This window comes from Impatiens glandulifera, chromosome 3 (assembly GCF_907164915.1).
Source record: "Impatiens glandulifera chromosome 3, dImpGla2.1, whole genome shotgun sequence".
NCBI classification, from domain to species: Eukaryota; Viridiplantae; Streptophyta; class Magnoliopsida; order Ericales; family Balsaminaceae; genus Impatiens; species Impatiens glandulifera.
Window position 1 is genome coordinate 47300629 of NC_061864.1, and position 20288 is coordinate 47320916.

At 35.4% G+C, this 20288-nt stretch overlaps 2 protein-coding genes across 5 annotated transcripts; one reads left to right on the plus strand and one right to left on the minus strand.

Moving 5' to 3' along the window:
- The first annotated feature begins 388 nt into the window (after positions 1–388).
- Positions 389–17625, plus strand: LOC124929488. Of its 4 annotated transcripts, XM_047469862.1 has the most exons (28): positions 391–530; positions 632–866; positions 3768–3927; positions 4742–4834; positions 5382–5484; positions 5600–5774; positions 8943–9117; positions 9249–9377; positions 9503–10084; positions 10261–10878; positions 11564–11632; positions 12259–12372; positions 12479–12715; positions 13602–13649; positions 13813–13959; positions 14510–14662; positions 14750–14812; positions 15186–15296; positions 15408–15491; positions 15562–15609; positions 15769–15843; positions 16150–16245; positions 16465–16545; positions 16631–16702; positions 16830–16874; positions 16961–17044; positions 17129–17232; positions 17317–17625. In XM_047469862.1, the coding sequence occupies exons 2-28, from the start codon at positions 664–666 to the stop codon at positions 17402–17404; spliced, it is 3957 nt and encodes a 1318-aa protein (XP_047325818.1). In that variant the 5' UTR covers positions 391–530; positions 632–663; the 3' UTR covers positions 17405–17625. The 4 variants fall into 4 exon arrangements, with proteins under 4 accessions (XP_047325816.1, XP_047325820.1, XP_047325819.1 ...); XM_047469860.1 differs by having other exon boundaries at positions 389–866; XM_047469864.1 differs by lacking the exons at positions 8943–9117; positions 9249–9377; positions 9503–10084; ... (17 more) ...; positions 17129–17232; positions 17317–17625 and adding an exon at positions 6280–6705 and having other exon boundaries at positions 389–866.
- Positions 17626–17740: 115 nt separating this feature from the next.
- LOC124929489 (probable beta-1,4-xylosyltransferase IRX9H) lies at positions 17741–19674 on the minus strand. The gene is made up of 3 exons (XM_047469865.1): positions 18675–19674; positions 18305–18560; positions 17741–18228 (listed from the first exon to the last, which is right to left on the minus strand). The coding sequence occupies exons 1-3, from the start codon at positions 19481–19483 to the stop codon at positions 18058–18060; spliced, it is 1236 nt and encodes a 411-aa protein (XP_047325821.1). The 5' UTR covers positions 19484–19674; the 3' UTR covers positions 17741–18057.
- Between the last annotated feature and the right edge of the window lie 614 nt (positions 19675–20288).

The window sequence follows — 20288 nt, forward strand, 5'->3', positions numbered from 1 at the left end:
TAGTGGGCTATTTGAGCCCTATTTTAACACGGAATGATTTTTTAATTTACTGTCACATAAATTCACAAATAAGTTTCCGCGTAATAAGTTTCTAACGAAATGACATTTCTGTCCCTACAAAGATTGAAGACCGCTCTCGTTAGTGGGCTATTTGAGCCCTATTTTAACACGGGATGACATATTCGAGCCTTCGAAAATTGTCCAATGAATTATTCAAACAACAACACGAGAGTTAGTGGACTATTCGAATCGAATTTCGAATATTATCTAATGGATTATTAATGGAGCCCAAGCAATGACCTAATTGAGCCCCATATTTTATTTTGATGTGAAAAATAAGGATAAATATGCATATACTTGAAAAATGTATAGTACTTATTGCAAAAAAAAACAATACCTTTCACCATTCTTGTTCTTGAGAGTTCAATTGGTTATGTAAAAACCCTCATCGGCTGGTTCCTTCTTCAAGCTCCAGAATCTGTAACTCCAACCGCGGTGGAGAGAGAAAGGGGGATAGCGAGTCGATACATGTGCGTTTCTCAACCCTAAGGATGAAATCCTCGTTTACTCTCACATCAAAACCCTAGAAAACACAAATCGTACTTTCTCATTGTATTCCCCTTATCTACAGTTGCAACAAGGGTTATTCTCGCCTGAATAAACATGTCTGGGCATGCGAGGGATCATGCTTTGTCTCTCCTCGCTGCAGCCAATAACCATGGCGATTTGGCGGTGAAACTCTCTTCTTTGAAGCAGGCTAAGAATATTTTGCTTTCAGTCGATCCGTCACTTGCTTCAGAACTTTTTCCTTATTTGCTCGAGCTTCAATATTCTCCGGAGAGACTCGTACGGAAATCCCTTGTTGAGTGAGTTTAAGCTACAATTTTATGCGTACCTCTTATGCTTTATTGTATAATTTCCCTAGTAGACACCATGCATTATTTATACGAAAATTAAGAATGTTTCTAGGTTAGAAATCTGTTGTTGTGTCATTCATTAATGAATTAGAGATTGAAAGGTGGTTCGTTTGATTACTCATCCTAGTAAGTTAGTGCTGAATCTTTTATTCCTAAGAGTACTTTATTTTTGTCTGCCTCTGGGGGAAACATGAACTTGTTCACCTAATAAATCTTCTAATGAAGAAGGTTTTATTTTTCTTTGATAAAATCGAAAATTATTTACTGAGACTAATTATAATCATCATGAACCATAAATTATCTGTTCACATTAGATAAAGTTGAGCTGTACTTTTCCCAATCTACCTAGGGGTTGTTTGTAAAAGGGTGATTTTGGATTTCTTAAATCATATTGTTTAGCCTCTAATTTGATTTATTATAGAATTTATGGTTTAAAACCAAACATTATCAAGGTTATGTTTTGATGTGCATAAAGAATTATAATTAAAATTTTATAAGAATTGGAATTGAATTACAATTCATTCTTATGTTTGGAGAAATGATAGAATTGCAATTCCTGAGTGGGTATGATGAAATTGGAACTTAAAAAAGTTATATACATTCAATTTCATCAGAAGTATAATTTTTATTTTGGAAAAAGTGAAGACACTTTTTCATTAATCCCCAGTTTTGCAGAAGCCTCACACACCTGGGTAGAAAACCAAACTAAATTAGTTCAAGTTATGTGTAGCAACTAGAAGGGGATGAGATAATGAATGCTAGAAGAGATGAGAAACGATTGTCCCAAGTCCTTAGATGAGGAGCTCAAAGAACTTTTTGTTATAGTTTAATATTGATAATCCAAATGGATATTAGAGATTAGGGTTTACAAGTGAAGAAGGGGATCGGATATGGGAGAAATGAGGTGAGACTAAGAAGAAGGGGATGTGATATGAGAGAAATGGGGTGAGACTAAGAAGAAGGGAATGAGACTCAAGAAAAGGAGTGGTGAGGGATACTACACACTCTTCTATTCATTTCATACATAATTGTGGCTACCTTAGGTTACAATTCATTTATATAGTGTATATTAACCTAAGGCTATAATCCTCTACATGCTAGTCTGTGGTCCTTCCATACACCCTTGATAACAAGTGACACTTTCATAGCAGAATATGAAAAAGATGAGAGATGAGAGTCTTTCTTTCAAGTTTCAACTATAAATTCATCATAATTATCTATCCCTTATATATATACTTCCACTTTCATATCTAAGTGGGCCTAAACTAATTACATAAAATGACCCATGGCCTCGTGGAATATAACATGTGACATTATGACAAGGGTTGTCATAAGTTACAATAGAAGGCATCCAGAAATCATAAATCATCAAAACAGAAAAGAGTGCAAAACAAGAAGAAACAATCTAGGAGATCCATTGGAATTATAATTCTTATTTCAATTCATTAGTTTATGTTATTAAACAAACAAAGGATTTGGACCCCCAATTCCAATTCTGTCCGAACCAAACATAGCCTAAGGTGTTTTTCTGAACATCATAAAATCATTTTAAAATGTACACAATCCATTTCCTCTCTTGCCAAACAAAGTGCGTTCTCAAAAAAGAAAAAAAACTTGTAGTGAATCAAGTAAATAATTCAATTATGGTGTTTAATTAGCTCAGTAGAAAAACACTAAGCCTTTTTTCAGTTGAATGCTGTGAATATAGTCATGGAACATAGCCCATGTATGAATTTTGTTGTATGAGAGTCATAGATAGTCTTTTTCATTTTCCATGTCCTTATTTACTCATCCAAACTTTGAATGTAAAAATGGTTCTGAGGTTCTTACCAATGTCAATGCTAGAAAGAAAAGAAGAGTTAACCCCAATAAAATGGAAGAGATATAACAATAATAAGGATAGAGATCTAAATATGATTTTAAGCATTTTTGTGAACATCATTCTAGCCAACCTGATCATTCATGGATTGTTTACTAATATGATATATTTATTAAAATAGATTTGTCTTTCTTCATTCAAAATTTAGTAGTTATTTTTGTATGAAACTGAGAAGTGCCTCATCATAGTTGGTGCGTTTTTGGTTGCGAAGCAAACTTATACTGTCTAAGTATGCCTTATCATTCAAACATCTGCAACCTTTAAAGTCATGTACTTTTTTTTTTTTGTATATATCTAGATTTTCCATGTTTTGTTGAATGGAAATGCTTTTTATAGTTATAGTGTTTTCTTTCTTGAATATATGCATCACATTACATCATCTTTGCTATGGGATATTTCTTTTTGTCATAATCATCTTTTCTTTTATTTGCACATAACCTTCTTCATTGACTTGATGGTGCTTGAAAAAAGTCCCTATCAACTTGACCTAGAGCCCAGGTTCTTGGTTTCTATAAGTTTCTTTATTTGTATAACCTTGTTGTTTTTGATGGTGCTCGGGAAGAAATTCACATGGATTTTCTGCTAGAGTTTCATGAGATTGCGAAACAATCTTTTGTCTGTTACTTTCATCAATTTTTGTGAAAAAAGCAGATCCTATTATCACCCAAATATTTTTTTACTGTTCATGGAGATAATATTCCTACTCCGTAATAAGGTCCACACATCTTCAAATTATATGTCTTTTCATCCACTTTGTTAATTTATCATGTTTATTTATGTGAAATTCCCCACTTCCATCTCTCCTCGTCTTTCTAGGGACTTAGAGGTCATAGTTAAGAGTCTTGTTAAAATACATGCACTATGTACTCTGGCATTAGGACCTGTAGGCTGTAGGTATAAATTCCTTGCATTGGTGTACTCCCATCCTTTAATTGTCCAACCTCATTCTAATATTTTGACCTTGTGGGCAGAGTTGTGGAGGAGGTCAATATGAAGGCAATGGCACACTCATCAATATTAGTTCGAGCCTTATTATCATTTTTAAAGGACAACGATCCCACTGTTGTTCGGCAAGCTATTGTTAGTGGCACTAACATCTTCTGCAATGTTTTAGAAGAGTTATGGTTGCAGGTTTGTGCCTCAATATATTTTTGTGATACCTCCCTTTGGGCTCTATTTGTTTCTATTCCAACATTTAGGTCTGCCTATTCACTTATGATATTGTTTGATGGTTTAAAACATTTATTTGGTACTACATTTTGGGATATTTTTCAACTCATTTTATGTTCAAAACCTGGTTTTGTATTACTGAAAAGTGACCCTGTATTATGTTTAACATTTGTTAGTTAATGTGCTATTATGCTTACAATCACTTGAAAATGACTATATATAAGTGAATGAAAATGAACCCACTCAGGGTAGCTCAAGTGGTATCTTGAACTTAGAGGTTGAGGTCTCCAGTTCAATTACAATTGAAAGCACCTTCATTGAGGGGGTAGGGGGTGCTGGGATGTTGCGCTAGCCTCTTCCAAGGGAAAAATCCTGGTCTAAAAATAAAGAAAAAGGCATAAAAATGAATGATGAATATATCTATATTTTTTATAGATCATCCAACCTCTAAAAAATGCTTGTTTTTAACCCTCCATTGGAGAAGAGCCTTGTCTTAGCAATGAGAGGTCTGGCTCGTCACAGCTTGTTACTTATAAACGGATATCTTAACAAGCGACTAATGCCTATGCTTTATCTTTCCATGGAATAAGTTCATAGCTGCTTTTGCTGATCTATATTTGTCATGCTAATTGTTCCTTCCTATGGCCACATCTGTACTTTTGATCCTAACAAGCAGGTGCCTGCACGAGCTGCTTCTTTTCTAAGTTCTTTTTATTGTTGTGTTGCTTTTTAGCTGTACTTTTTATTAACTAGGTTTTGTATTTCTAATCTACAGCTTAATCGGCGTGGCTTTGTTGAGAGGTGGCTTGAAGAACTTTGGACATGGATGATTAAGTTTAAGGATGCTATTTTTAGTCTATTGTGGGAGGTATCACTTCTTCTTCTTTTATTTGTTTGTTTCTTTCTGTTGTCTAGGTTTAGCGTTTCTTAAGAAGTATTGTTTCACAAAAAAAGTTGCTTGCTATTGGTAAACATGCCTTCATGATGAATGTTTATATATCAGTTGAGCCAAAGCCCGTGGGATGTTTTATATCTCACCATGCACTTTGGATTTGGATGGGATTCAGACTCGAATATGTGATTTTGAAGCTTCTCCTATATACTGGACATGTGCATCAATTTTTTAGCTGATAACTTGAAGTTGTCATCTTACATAATCTATGCAGATGTATGGGAGATTTTACCTGCTCTTCAACTCTATGAAACACATGATACTGTTGATAGTGATATTAAATAAAATTTTCAGCAATTTGGGTCAGCTGCTTTTTGCCATACAAGTTGTGAATTGTTTGCAAATTCCTTGATGTTCTGGAATCTGTTAATGTTGTATATAATATAATATGCTGTACTTCACTTTTAGGTTAAATTTTACCTTCGATATTTGAGTAATCAGTTTCTTGGGTTTCACAATGTAGGGAAATTTTGTTGGTACAAAGTTGCTGGCACTAAAACACATGGAGACATATATTTTATTTTTCACACCAGAAACCATTGATTCAAAAAAGTCAACTCTAGAAGGTAATTGATTTCAACATCAAATAAGAGGTTTATGTTTTTATGTTGCTTTTGGTTGGTCAATGTGTTTGAGCACATTTTTTGATGGGCAACTTTTCTATCTGCCATTCTTCTGCAGCAACAAAAAGAAGACAAATTTTTAATATTTCATGGATGATGGGTGGCCATCGACATTCTATTTTGGATCCAGCTGCTCTCACATCAGATGCAAGTAAATTTGTTGGGATATTATTAGATATGATGCAATCAGCCAGCAGGCTCCCTGGTCCCTTGGCAATATTTGTTTCTAATTGGTGGGTTGCCCTTTTCCTTTCTGTTGATCTCTTGAATAATTATCTGTGTTTGCTGATGTTTTTATGGCCTTGACTTCTATATAAAACTGAAATAGAAATATTTTATTTCCTCAGTAAGCAGTAAAAATCCATTAACCAATGCTAAGTGGTGATAGTCGAAAACTACTTTTTGACATCACTGTCTTGAAATTTTCAGTATAACTTATCTCAAACTCGTGGCCTCCGAAATGGAGGCTGGTATGTAGAGCATATATTAGCAGTTATCCTTTTTGATTGATTGATTGATGTGTGGATATTGGTTCTGCATCCATTGGGTCTTTTTGTTTTTTTCACTCTCATTTACTGGTCTCCATGGAATACAGAGACTAATGCTTTAGAGTATAGTTTTCTTAGATCACTTGAGATAATCCCATTTTTAGGCCAGTTATAGTCTAGTGTCTCTCTTTCTTTGCTCTCACTTGAGATAATCATCAATCATGTGCTTAACTGTATCCTATATTGTCAGGTATCTTATCTACATTTATCTGACCCAGTTTTGCTAAATGCATTTTCTTTTTCCCATCATAAAATTTCGGAGTGCACGACAGCTTGAGAATAGGCTGCAGCACAAGTTTTGTTGTCTGTTTGTGGTATTATTTGCAGCAGGCTGGCAGGTGTACTTGGGAAATTCTTGGCATTGCTGAATCGTGGTTCAGATAAATGGGAGATAGGAGATATCTGGGCACTGCTGAATTGATGCCAACACCATTAGACAGTAGTAATATTGACTAAACAAATTTGTGCTATGTAAACTATCTGAGGGACCATTTACTTGGTTGTCATGTAGTTGTAGTTTGCTAGTGCTTCATTACAGTTGTATTGTTTAACTTCACAGACACGCTTGCACATTTATTCTGGAAGTTAATTGAATCTTTTTTGTTTTGCAATCCAATATCCAAGTAGGTCACAAATAATTTTCTATTTCCTTTGAATCTTCTGCAATATAATCTGACCATCCTCCAATTTAGTCTTTTTAAAAAGAAACTCCTCATCACAGATTAGCAAGCAGGTCGCTGACATCTCACAATGACAAAAAGGGATTCTGTAACTGGCTAATTTAGTTGAGGAATAGTTACAAACAATCATTTCCATAGTTGATTCACATACGCTCTCTCTTTCACTCAGTTTCAACACTCCTTTTAATGTCGCTGAGACTCCGCAGTTTGCTGCTGTTGTTTAAGACGCCAAATTTGCATACGAGAGGTAGTGTTTATGAATCGATTGAATGACAGGGACGAAAGAGAAGGTGTATCATATATAAAGAATCCGTCCCAACCATGGTAACAGCCTAACAGGGATATGACATTTGTACAAGAAGTAATGTTATTTTGTGAAGATAAGTTAACACACTTCAATGAGTATCATATGTGATGGCTTCTTGTCATGAAGTACCTTTTTAGGACTTGGTTAAATCGAGTAAGGGATGATTATTAAGGAAATAAGACTTGTATGATCCCATTCGCATTTTTTTCTGTTAGATGAGAGAATGAATAGGCAAGCCTATTAAGGATGATTGATTTTTGTTAACATTACTAGCATTAGAACATTGATCTTGGTCTTTGCATTGCTTTTAACTCATGTTTGTCCACCTTCTACTCCAAGTAGGTTATCTACTACTATGTTTAATAGTCGAGTGTCATATAAAGCTTTAGAAGTACTGCAGCTTCTCTTAACATTTGCACAAATGAAGAAACACATATCTGATATTCATTTGAGCATTGTTGTTTTTGTAGAAGTATTTTGTTCATCAAATGTGGACATTCTGTAGAGATAGAACAGATATTAAAGAAACTTGATTGTATATATAACTGTTCCTTGCATATATTCCGATGCTTGTATTGGTGGATCTTAAAATTTTTCCCTGCTGCCTTTTCCACTCATTGATCCTTACTATTCTCCTGGATTTGTTGTTGATATCAACAGTACCTTAGAAAGAATTGCATCGAATAGGCCTTAGGATAACTTGTTTACAAGTAGATTTAATGTGGAGGTTTATAAGGGATCTCTTTTTACATTTACGTAGATAGTCACATAAGAGCAGGAAGTTGCTGTTCTTTGCTAGTTCAATTGTCTTTTGTCAATGTTATATAGGCCCTACTTAAATGAGTGCTATTCAGATGCATGGTCATATGATGCTGCGAGGAGTCAAGGGTAGGCAATATCTGTTCTTGGTAGAATGTTGGTCAAGTGCTTAGTTGAACAATGATTTTGATAATGATGAGCATGCAAGTAACTCATCTGTGTAGGGGATTATATCGAATCCGACAGAACAAGAAAAACAAAATTATAACTCATCTGGATCAATGAATATCATCATGTCTCTTAGTACATAATCCTAAGAGAATTCTTGTGATTTTACTATGCCTAATCTCATCCCAGAACTAGAATTTATGTACAATTTCATGTAAAAGCACTACACCGATCTACAACATGTTATGTGTTCCAAACATGGACTTTAAAGAAATTGAAATTCTGAACATCTTTACTCCTACTCCCTTCTCTTCTTGATGGATCATCAGATGCATGCTTAAAGGTAGAATCCCATTCTCTTGATACACTTGGAAATTTGCAGAGCAAGAAATTGACGTTCCAAACTAGTATGAAGGAAGACTTTATTTTATGAATGTGAGAATAATGCCTATCAAACCCATCCTGGATAGCTCATATGACAATAGGCTTGGACTAAGGGGCTTGCCACCCTGAAGTTTGAGGTTCAATTCTGTTTGAAAGTACCTGGACTAAAGTGAGGTGTCATGACGGTGCTTTGCTTTACTAGCCTCCCCGAGGATTAGTAGGTGTGCTTAAGCTGACCCCGGACACCCAGTCTTAACAAGAAAAAATAAAAATAAAAAAGAATCATTCCTATAAAAACAGTCTCAGCATTTTGTTCCCTTAATTCTACCTCCTGAATAATTATATTTTACCAATTGTAGTCGTAGCGCGGGACAACAATATGGTTTTAGTCACCGCATACAAGGACACATATAATTTTGGTTTATTTGCTTTGAATCTGTTGTTTTTGTTCTATATCCATGTTGTAGTTGTCTTTCAGCTATTAGACACTTTCTCTAGCCTGTATTGTTTACGACCATATTGATTTATGATTCCTCTAACACCTAGATATTTCAGTCTTGCAAGTATAGGAAGAAAGAGGCCACTGCACTATAATGCTATACTGTCTAGAATGCTTGAGCTCAATCAGAACCTTGAAACAGTGAAAGGAGGTCATATTGCCAGTTTCCAGTATTCTCTTCGATCTGCTTTTCTGGGATTTCTTAGATGTACTTATCCTCCTATTTTAGAGGTATATTTGATTCATTGATCTACATTTAAATCCCTTCTCAGTTTTTAAAGATTCAGATATAGAAAGAGAATCATTCCCTGTAAAATATGCATTTTATCCTTTCCTCACAATTTGCATGTTCGTCCTGTCAGTCTAGAGATAGATTGATCAGAGCACTACGAGGGATGAATGCTGGGGAAGCTGCAGATCAAGTTATTCGACAAGTTGAGAAAATAATGAGAAATAATGAGCGTGCTTCACGAGATACCAGACTGGCAAAGGTAATTCACCTGCTTTTGGTTTATTATTGGTGTAAATATTTTGGGCTTTAGCATTCAAGATCATTTCATCTGGTTTTATGGCTCCATATTAGTCATTCTTGTCTACTCTTTAATGTATGTTTCAGGAAGATCAGTTAACAAACCAGCTGCTTCCCGGAGGGGATGTTGTAAGGAAACGCCCTTTGCCAATGGAAAATGAAGAATCTGATCGTGTTAGTGGTGTAGATTTGAAAAAAATTCGTCACAATCTTAACACACAAGTGGTGCTGCCTCGTCAAACAAATGGATGTATGCAGGATTCTGTTTCTAATGGAGTATCTCAGAATATCCCGACAATGGGAACTGCTATGAATCTTGTTGAGCAAATGATTTCCATGATAGGAGCTTTAATAGCTGAAGGAGATAGAGGTGCTGACTCTCTTGAACTGTTAGTATCACAACTGCCTCCTGAGGTCATGGCTGATATGATCATGGCAAACATGAAGTACTTGCCTAATGTTTCTCCTCCATTATCAAGAAATTACACCACGCCATTAACTCAGCATGGTATCCAAAGTTTTTCTGTCTTGGCCTCGACACCTATTGGGTCCACAAATCCTTTGTCAGCTCAAATAGTAGCACCTCCTTCATCTGCCATTAGCACATCATCCTCAGGCATAACACATTCAGTGAATATCACAACAGAGCCTAAACGTGATCCACGAAGGGTAAACTCATAAGCTACATTTAAGCCTTTTCGTTGTGCCCTTATATAGTTTTTATTTTGCATTGTATTAACATTGTATTAACATTTTACTAATATATTATGTATTTCATTTAGCTGGTTAATGATATCTGGCATTCAAGTGTTCTTTACAAAATAAAAATTCAGTAACTATTACAGGAACCCCGTCGTCTTGATCCACGACGTGCAGCTGCAGCCGCAGCAGCACCTGCTGAAATCCTACCAAAACCTATTAAGGATGTCATCACTTCAATCAAATGGGACTCCACTCCATCAGTCCCAGTGGTTATTGATGCTGAAATTTCTTCATTGCCTCCGGATCTCAAGGTAGTAGAAGTTGATGTACCGATTATAGAAAATACTGTAGTTTTCGGAGGTGACCAGTCAATTCCAAATGCTGAAACTTCGAGTGAACTCATCAAGGAGATTGTGCCTGTTCTGGGTCCTAATGTTGATTCATTTGCATTACCCCATGTTGATGAAACTGACGAGGAAGTAATGCAGCAAACTTCATCAGACATGGTGGCAGAAGATGATTCTCTTGATATGTCTCTGATGCAACCTAATCTCACATCTCTCTCTGATACAAGTATGAGTGTTGCTGAAGAACCTCAGCGTGATTTGCCGCCGCTTCCACCATATGTAGAGTTAACAGAAGAAGAGCAAAAAAATATTCAGTCATTGGCTGTTGAACGTATTCTCAGGTCATATACTGGTTTACAGGGAACAAATTGTTCTCAAACAGGCTTGGCGTTGCTTGGTCGATTGGTTGCACAGGTAGGGTTTATTTTTGAGTTCTTGTTTAATTAGAACTATTTGGCTGCATGCATGATGGATGTTTAAATCATGTTTTGTTCCTACCAAATCCCCATGATATCTATCTTCTTTTGCATTTTTTACTCGTGAATTAAAACTGTGTTTTCCTGATGATTGTTTGTAGGACAAATTGAATAACTATTCTATTTGACTTTTACATGGCCTTGAAGTGGGTTTCTCAACTCATTATTCATGTGAGAAGATAGGTCATTTGTATGTTTAGCTTCACTAATCTCGTCTTGAAAATGAAATGCATAATGAATCCTAGAAGTATTGCATAACTGCCTACTAACTGTCTAATCTGCTTTTCTTGGATTCCTTTTACTGTGATTTATTGAGGTATCCTCTAAGATGTGCCCAGAAGACACCACCCCGGATTTGGCAAGACTTGTTTTACATTATTGTATTTCTGTAATCTTTTGACAGGCTTTCATTGGATGTTAAAATAAAGCTATATGTATCGCTACGATTGTACTCATGCACCCATTTGGTTGACATGGATTACTCTCTTTGATTGTTTTGTTTTTAATAAGAATTATACTAAAAATAACAAGGGACACATCAGTTTTATATGTCTGTCCAGAATTGAGTTGTTTATTAGGCATCTTAACTTGTGAATGCTTTGAAAAAGTCTCTGATCTTGCAGATTGGTACTCAAGATGAGATTATCATTCTGATGCAAAAGCATGTTGTCTCAGATTACCAAAGCCAAAAGGTATTTGCTTTATTGCAGCTTCCTATCTTAATTTGCATTATATTAAAGATATAGCATGGTCACATATAACAGCTGTAACATAAAATCCAACTTAAAATCTTGTAGTGGAAAGATCTTTGGTTGACTAAATTGAATCATCACTTAGCAGCTAATTTGTACTACTGTGTATATACTGGTAATGACATTATTTGTTGTTGCTTGTTCAAATTGGTTTTGATCCATTTTTCTTAGGAATATGGATGGAATTCTTAATAATCCAATAAGTTTTGAATACTTGCCAAAATGAGAGTTTCATTTGGTGGTCAACTTTAATTTGTAGAGGTTATCAAATATGGCAACAAACAATTGATGTTTAGTTATTTCATTATATCACATATCTTGCATGCTTACATGATCTTTTGTCTACGGGCACGTGAATAAGATTATGGAGCAGTAGAACATTGACTGAAGAAACTAAGTTTTAATAAGAATGTGTGGCTTTCACTGTGCAATTCATTTGCTTTATCTCTGAAGAAAGACAAGCTTTCATCAATGTTCTTGCTGGAGTTAATAGACTTTAAAATTCTATATCATGTTTTCTTTGGATTTTTTTAGTAATAATTAATGGATTTTTTTTTTGTCTTCAGGGACGTGATCTTGGCATACATATCCTTTACCATCTTCACACACTCACTGTTTCTGACCCATCTGAACAGTCCTCATTTGCTGGTGAAATCTATGAGAAATTCCTGCTTGGATTGGTGGGCTTTTTATTTATTTTTCATTATTAAGATTGGTGGGATCTTTTAAAGATGGCTCTTGGTAGTATGTTAAAATTCTACTTATGTATGCTTTCTTGTATTGCAGGCAAAATCACTGTTGGATACTCTTCCAGCAAATGATAAGTCGTTTAGTCGGCTTCTGGGTGAAGTTCCATTTTTGTCTGACAGCTCATTAAAACTGTTGGACGATTTATGCTCATCAAGTTATCAATCAAGTTCTCTTCACGAAGGCGACCGAGTAACCCAGGGTTTGGGTGCTGTTTGGAGTTTGATTTTGGGCCGTCCACCCAATCGCCAAGCTTGCCTGAATATTGCTCTAAAGGTAGTGTGGAAATAGTCAAACTATATTTATTTTATTCCCTAATTTATTTCTATATATATATATTAGAATAAATTAGTTCAGATATTCTAGGGATTCAGATTTACCCTCGTTGAGGAAATTAGAATATAATAGTTGAGATATTTTAGGGATTCTAATTTATTTTGATTAAGGAAAATCAACTCCACACTTGTATAAATTGGTATCCTGTTATGAGAATAATATATCAAAAGAATATATTTTTCTCTCCGTCTAAGAATTCCATGCAGATTTTCTACTTCTGGACATGAAACTGCAATAGAAGGAAATCTCATGATTTGGTTTGAATTATATATGGATAAAACATAATCTGGAAGCCTGAAGTGTCATATTAAATGCAAACATAAATTATCTTCTTAACTAGCTTACTTGCAAATATGGTTTTGAAGGTCGAGAGAAATACCTGAGTAAACTAATTCTTCTTACCCCATTTTAGAAGGCTTAAAATTGAAAATTCTGAGCTAATATTTAAGAATATAACATTACTTGTAATATTTAAGAATATCATTATCTGTAAGGTTGGGAGAAATACCTGAGTAAACTAATTCTTCTTACCCCATTTTAGAAGGCTTAAAATTGAAAATTCTGAGCTAATATTTAAGAATATAACATTACCTGTATGCAAATAGTAACTGGCGTTCCTTTTGTATATTTCATTTTTATCTGGTAGCTTGAGGAGCATGTGTCCACTAAATGATTTCTAGAAAAGGTAGATAGATACGTAGGAAATGTTCTTGTGACATGCAAACCGGTCAAGGGAAGTATGCTTAAACCCCAGTTGAATTCCTTTTTGTTTGTAGGTAATTTTTCCTTTGGATATGATTCTTATTGCTGTAATTTTTTATGACAGTGTACAGTGCATTCCCAAGATGACATTAGGACCAAAGCTATACGTCTGGTATGGAGATTTTTCATATATACACCTGAACTGAATTTTCATTTTTCTGGCAGAAGAGAATATTTATTTTCATGAATGTGAACTCACTGTTACTACAACTCTTAGTCGATATCCTCTTGAAACATAATAAATGTCCAAATTTATTTCTTCTGTTGTTGAACAGGTGACGAACAAACTCTATGTGCTAAGCTACATATCAGAGAATATTGAGAGATTTGCAACAGACATGTTCTTATCAGCTATTGATCAGCGCACTTCTGTTTCGGAGTCTTGTAAAGAAATTTGTCCTGAGAATAAGCCAGATAGGGAGGTATGTACTTATTCCTTGTTACATCTCTATACTTGTAGTTTCTTCTTCTTGCGCTGTGATAACTCAGAGTTCTGAATCTTTGCGCCTTCTCATAAAATCTGGTTACCGTTCATAGATTTTAGTTTCTCAGGCCTTGGGTTTTATCCCCCATATTCTGTTTTGTGCAGATTTGCTTGAGTTTTGTGCATACGAGTTGAATTGTTTTGAATGAGACTGATGTAGTCTTTACTTGTTTCGAAAAGAAAAATTCATAAAACCTTCAGAAAATGCAAAGATCGCATTGCCCACAATTATTAGTGTAGTTTTGACTTGATGAAAATGTGAAATAATGAAACATAAATGTTTTTGGGTGTTTGAATTCTGATGATGGGTTCTTTAAGTAGTTGTATGTTCATTTACTTTTTTATGAACATCAAGCATTTGCCTACTATGTTTAGCATTTGCTTTTATTTCTGATATTAGATTCCAAGTTTAGGTGGACTGACAACACCATCCTTTGGGGTGTGGATAGAAAAAACATGTTATTTACTTGTTTGCTCAAATATTTCAGCAAGGGGGGAAGGTAACATCAGTTAGTGGTTCACAATTTTCTGAACCTGGAAAGTCAGTGAAGGGTGAACAAGCAGGCCCCGAAAGTGAATCTTCAGATTCATTTGCTGAAGCCCATCGCCTTATTTCTTTATTCTTTGCTTTATGCACAAAGGTTTGTGCATTACTCATTATATCTGAACTATTTATCTTTCCAACCCTTGTTGAGATTATTTTGTACCATTTTCTTGTTCATCTGCAGAAACCTAGTCTTATTCAACTTTTATTTAAGAATTATGCACAGGCTACAAGGGCTGTTAAGCAGGTATGTACACAAGTATGATCAGTTTAGACTCTGGAGTTATTACTTTTGGTTGATATTGTTCTTGCATTTAGATCTTCCTGTGTTATATCTCATTTGATATGGCATTTGGTGAAATAGGAATACCAGTATTGCCTATTTTGTCATACCTTATAAAAATCTAAATGTCAGATGTACCAGTAGAAGAGTAATTTTTCTTTGTGTATATGACAAGCCTTTTCAACCTAGTTGTCTTAACAAGTAAATAGCCCTTACTGGTCATTATATTTTATAGCAAAAGGCATAAACTACCAAGAGCACATTTTGGTTTCTTAATTTTAGCTATGCTGCAACACATTTTTTTTTGACATCCTTGGAGGGTTTCATTATGGTGCAGGTTGTCCATCGCCATATTCCTGTTCTTGTAAGAACACTGGGTTCATCATGTTCTGAGTTGCTACACATAGTATCTGACCCCCCTGAAGGAAGCGAAAATCTGCTGATCCAAGTATGCTTTTAATTCCTTGGACTTCTGAGAAGAAAAGGATATCCACAACCTATTATCTACATCATTATATTGCTTGGATTATTGAAACCTTTTTTTATATATATTTTATAGGTGCTGCAGATCCTATCTGAAGGATCAAAACCTTCTCCTGATCTCATTAACACTGTAAAACAGTTATATGAAACTAAAATCAAGGTTTTTTTCTGGTGAACTTACTTTGTTCCTCCTTCTGGATTCTATTATTACTGATCTATTTTCTTTGCAGGATGCTTCTATTCTCATCCCAGTTCTGTCATCCTTTTCAAAGGAGGAGGTGATTGTCGTGTTTTTTCCCCAAGATTTCTTTAGTTGCAGTTTCATTGTTCTTTTATGGCTTGTTTGTTTGAAGATTGGGGATATTTAGAATGTGTCATTGGTATGCCTGTAAAAGCTTACATATTGTTATATTAATTAAAATCATTTTTGGTGTCAGGTTTTGCCAATTATCCCATGTCTTGTGGACCTTCCACTAGAAAAGTTCCAAACAGCTCTTGCTCATATATTACAGGTGATGTCATCTTCTTATTTAAGGTCAATGCCATTGAGTTTTTCTTTGGCTTGTTTTCACAAAGGATTGTATCTTAGATTATGTGTTTATAGTTATCTAGCTAAACATCGTTAGGTACACATGTTGTCGGTGCAATTTGTTATTATTGAATTGCACGTCCATCGGAGATTGACTCTCTATTCTCTTCTATTTGCTATTATTGTAAAAATTTCATTGTCTTTTATTGACTTCTCTTTCAAGGATTCTTGGCATTACCTAAAAATATTTTAATAGACATTCCTAACTGTTGATAACATTTTGCATCAGGGTTCTGCCCATACTGGTCCAGCTCTGACACCAGCCGAAGTGTTAGTTGCAATCCATGATATAACGCCCGAGAAAGATAGCCTCGCACTTAAGAAGGTAGGTATTTGTTTTGGCTCTTATTTATTGGATACGATGAAAATCTGCACAGAAGCCCTTCACCTCATGTGATTTTTATGTTGAATGACGTTACTTTACCCTTTTTCTGTTAAGCACTCTGTATCTTTAATTAGTTGCTCCAGTCAATCTTTTATTGATACAACTGGGTCCTTTGAGGATTGTTTCTTATGTAAGTATTTTTTTTTTATCATATCTCAGATTACAGATGCTTGTACAGCTTGTTTTGAACAACGTACGGTTTTCACGCAGCAGGTTTTGGCAAAAGCCTTGAATCAAATGGTGCGTAAGATCATCATAGATAGGAATGGAGCACTTTTGTACATTTTGTCAAAAGCTTATGTTGGTTTGAAAATCTTATTTTCAGGTTGAGCAAAGTCCTCTACCTTTGCTTTTTATGAGAACAATTATTCAGGCCATTAATGCCTTTCCTACTCTGGTAACTAACTATTTATTGCATTTTTTTAGATTAATTAGAAATCAGTATCCGGCTTCAAAGAGAGGATCCAAATACTATTAGAATGATAGTGAGTTTTACTTATATGAGTAATGGGGTTTTCCAACAGGTTGATTTTATCATGGAAATACTGTCGAAGCTCGTCACTAGACAGGTATTGTTAACTGAGGATTGTTGTGACTGAGTTTCATGGGTGTATTGGTATGAAGGAATGATTTATATATTTTGCACACATTGTAGATTTGGAGGTTACCAAAATTATGGGTGGGATTCCTTAAGTGTGTGTCTCAGACTCAGCCTCACTCTTTTCCAGTATTACTACAGGTACTACTTACTATTAATTACTACAAGAAGTGAGATGGTTTTTGAATGATTTTGTAATATTCTTATGATTTAACTTATTTGCAGTTACCTGTTGCTCCACTGGAAAATGCTCTGAACAAATATTCAAATTTGAGAGGCCCCCTTGTGTCATATGCCAACCAGCCTGGTGTGAGAAGCTCAATTCCCAGGCATGCCACCCTCAATTCAACCTATATATATACCTTTTCAATTATTTATTTATTTATTTGAAATTATGGATATTTTGATTTCAGACCAACTCTAGTCCTACTTGGACTTTCAAACGAATCACAGGCGGCAGCCGAAACATCTTCTTCGGTTCATGGGACAGCCACAACATGAGACGACAAGATTGGCCTGCCCCTAAAGAGTCAATAATCCAGATCTTGGAATTGAATTGAATTGTTTGTATTTTATAGATAGATAAATTTAGATAGCTCTCAAGAGTTGTATTATATGCCTTTGGGGGTTGGGTGGGTGGAGGGGATGGTTTTGTTGTCTAGGTATTAGTGAGTTATTGATGTTGATTTTGCATAGTTTAAATCAATTACCTTTTTTACATACATTCCTTCACCTTCACCTTGACATAAAAAACCCATATATGCTCCTCTTTTTTACATGTTTTTAATGTTAGTTCTAGTTTTAACCGTGTCGAGTTATTTCTTAAACATAAATGAATAAGCAAAACCAAGTATGTCTGAAATCGATGACAATGGGAATTAACAATGCTCTCTGTTACTAGTTACTACAACTACTTGAAAGAATAGAAATATTTTCAATCATGAAAAATGATCAAACCACAAAATTAAGTGATGATGATGCTGAGTGATCGCTCTCCAAGATGCGAATCGTCAAAGAATCGAGAGATAGACGTCTGTCTCTGATCGTGTATAAAACCCAATCATAACCAGTTCCATCCAATAAACTGCTGCTGCCCTGTTTCCTGGTGCTCTTTTGAAATTACAACACTCACTATTAAACTGTTGTTGCTTTACTTAAACAGGGATGATCATATCAAGATTTTTCCATAATTGCCACCCTTTAGGATAGCCAAACCCTTGTCCTGGATCCAAATGAAGATGCCAATTCATTATCCTCCAGCAACCACCAGCCAAACCCTCCATTTGTCTCTCGTCTTCAACCAATTGCTCTATAAATGTCGTCTCCTAAAAGAAACAAAACAACAAAAAAACACTTAAACTTACCTTTCAAAGGGGGAATCCAAGAGATGACTCAGTGTACCTGGAAACCCTCTTTCACCGTGTCAAGTTGGCGAATCGGTTTTGAATTGGGACGTTTCCATTTCTTTGGATCATCCCATAATATCGTGCTATTGAATGCAAACCCCGACATATCAACATGGAATCTACGCAGTCTTCTGCTTTTTTCATTTGTATGCCATCCAATCACTTTACTTACATTGCTGCATACAGGACCTTCCAACATCGCCTTGTTCTTCCCTTCTTCAAGCATTGCAACAGGCCATGTACCAAACCGGCTACACAATTTCACAAACAAACACAAATCTCAACAACTAAACCCTCATCAAAGTTTTGCTAAAACTAATAATTTGAAGATTGAATCAAACAAAGTAAATGGTGGATTTGATTACCTTATTCCTCTTAGCCTCTCAAACAACTCGAGTGAATAGATATTATCATCGTCTGCGAAATAAACAATCCCATCAAGTTTGTGTAGCTGAATATGATCGAGAGCTTTATTCCTCTGATGAACACCTCTATCCTTTATGTTTGTCGAATTTTGAACGGAAACTAAGTGTCTATACATAACACCGCTGTGCCTAAGTATCTCAGCAGTTTCCATTGATTGAGAATTCATCTCAACGACAATCCAAACAAGTGGAGGTGGAACTAGTCTAAGAACCTGAATCAATCTATTCAAGAAATACGCCTGCATTGCCCTATTATAAGTAGGAGTGATAACAATCAACTGTTTCCTTGGAATGAAATCATATCTATCATTCACTGCTTTTAACCTTCCATCAACAGCCAATTCCACCTTATCCACTACAAAATTCTCAGGATGAGAGACTGTTACCCTATCAACAATCAACTCCTTGATGCCCGTCGTCGTTTCCAGGGTCGGAGGGCGGATGTTTCCGAAGGAGAAATCATGCTTTTGAATTTGAACATCATCATCGTCGACTTGACCAAAAGGCATGACGCCGAATAGAAACCCTAGGAAGAAGAACAAGAAGCAAGCGTAGAATGATCTTTTCCATTTGTGGTGAGGTTTTCGAGAAGTCCGGCGGAGAAAGTCTCCGTCAAGAAAGCGGCGGAGAGAGAGGAAAAAGGTGGATGGTTGAGAGGAGGATGAGAATTTGGGCGATGGAGGCAGGGAAAAGGAAGCATTGTGATTGTGATTGTGATAAGGAGATAAAGTTCTTCGGATCGAAGCCATTGAAGAAAAGAAATTAGAAGAATGTAGATGATTGAGATGGATATGATATCAATGATTCATTGAATTGATTCATTGAATTGATTATTGATCAGCTCAAGAACTGGATTCACCGGAGAAAGAGAGAGAAAAGCGGTTGACTGCGATCTAGAGCGGGTATTTTTGGTTTTACCGCCGACCGGCAGTTTGTAGACCGCCAGCCTGGGATGGGATGGGATGGGATGCCGCAAAACCTAACCAAATCATTTCGATCTAATTTTATTTTTTTATTATTATTATTTCAATTTTGAAAAGAAATTAATAATGTTAACCGATTCTTTCCGGACGATTTTGCCCATGTCGCGAGACGTAACCGGCATTCGCGAGATGTACCCGACATTTGTGAGATGATTTTTCGTCTCGCGAATGCCGGTTGCGTCTCGCAACGGGGGCATTTTTGTAAAAAAAAATAATATGCGCTTGCACTTTTTGCAAATACACTAATCTCTAGTATCATTTGTTCCAATTTTCCTAGTATGGTTGAGAACAAATTGTCTATGTTTTAAATGTTAAAATTTTAATAATTTGAGATTTTTTTTTTTTCAAATGAACGAAGTTTGTCATAAAGACGAGACAAACGAATAATTACAATTTCGATAGTTTAAATCTCATATAACATAATTTAAAGTTCAACATTAATGTTTTTTTTATTTATTAAAAAAAATACGAATATAAGTTCAATCGGTCTTTTACCGAAACAACCGTTTAAACCATCTGGTGGAATTTTCAAAATCTTTGTTAGCTAGTTGGTGGTTGAACGTTTGATGGA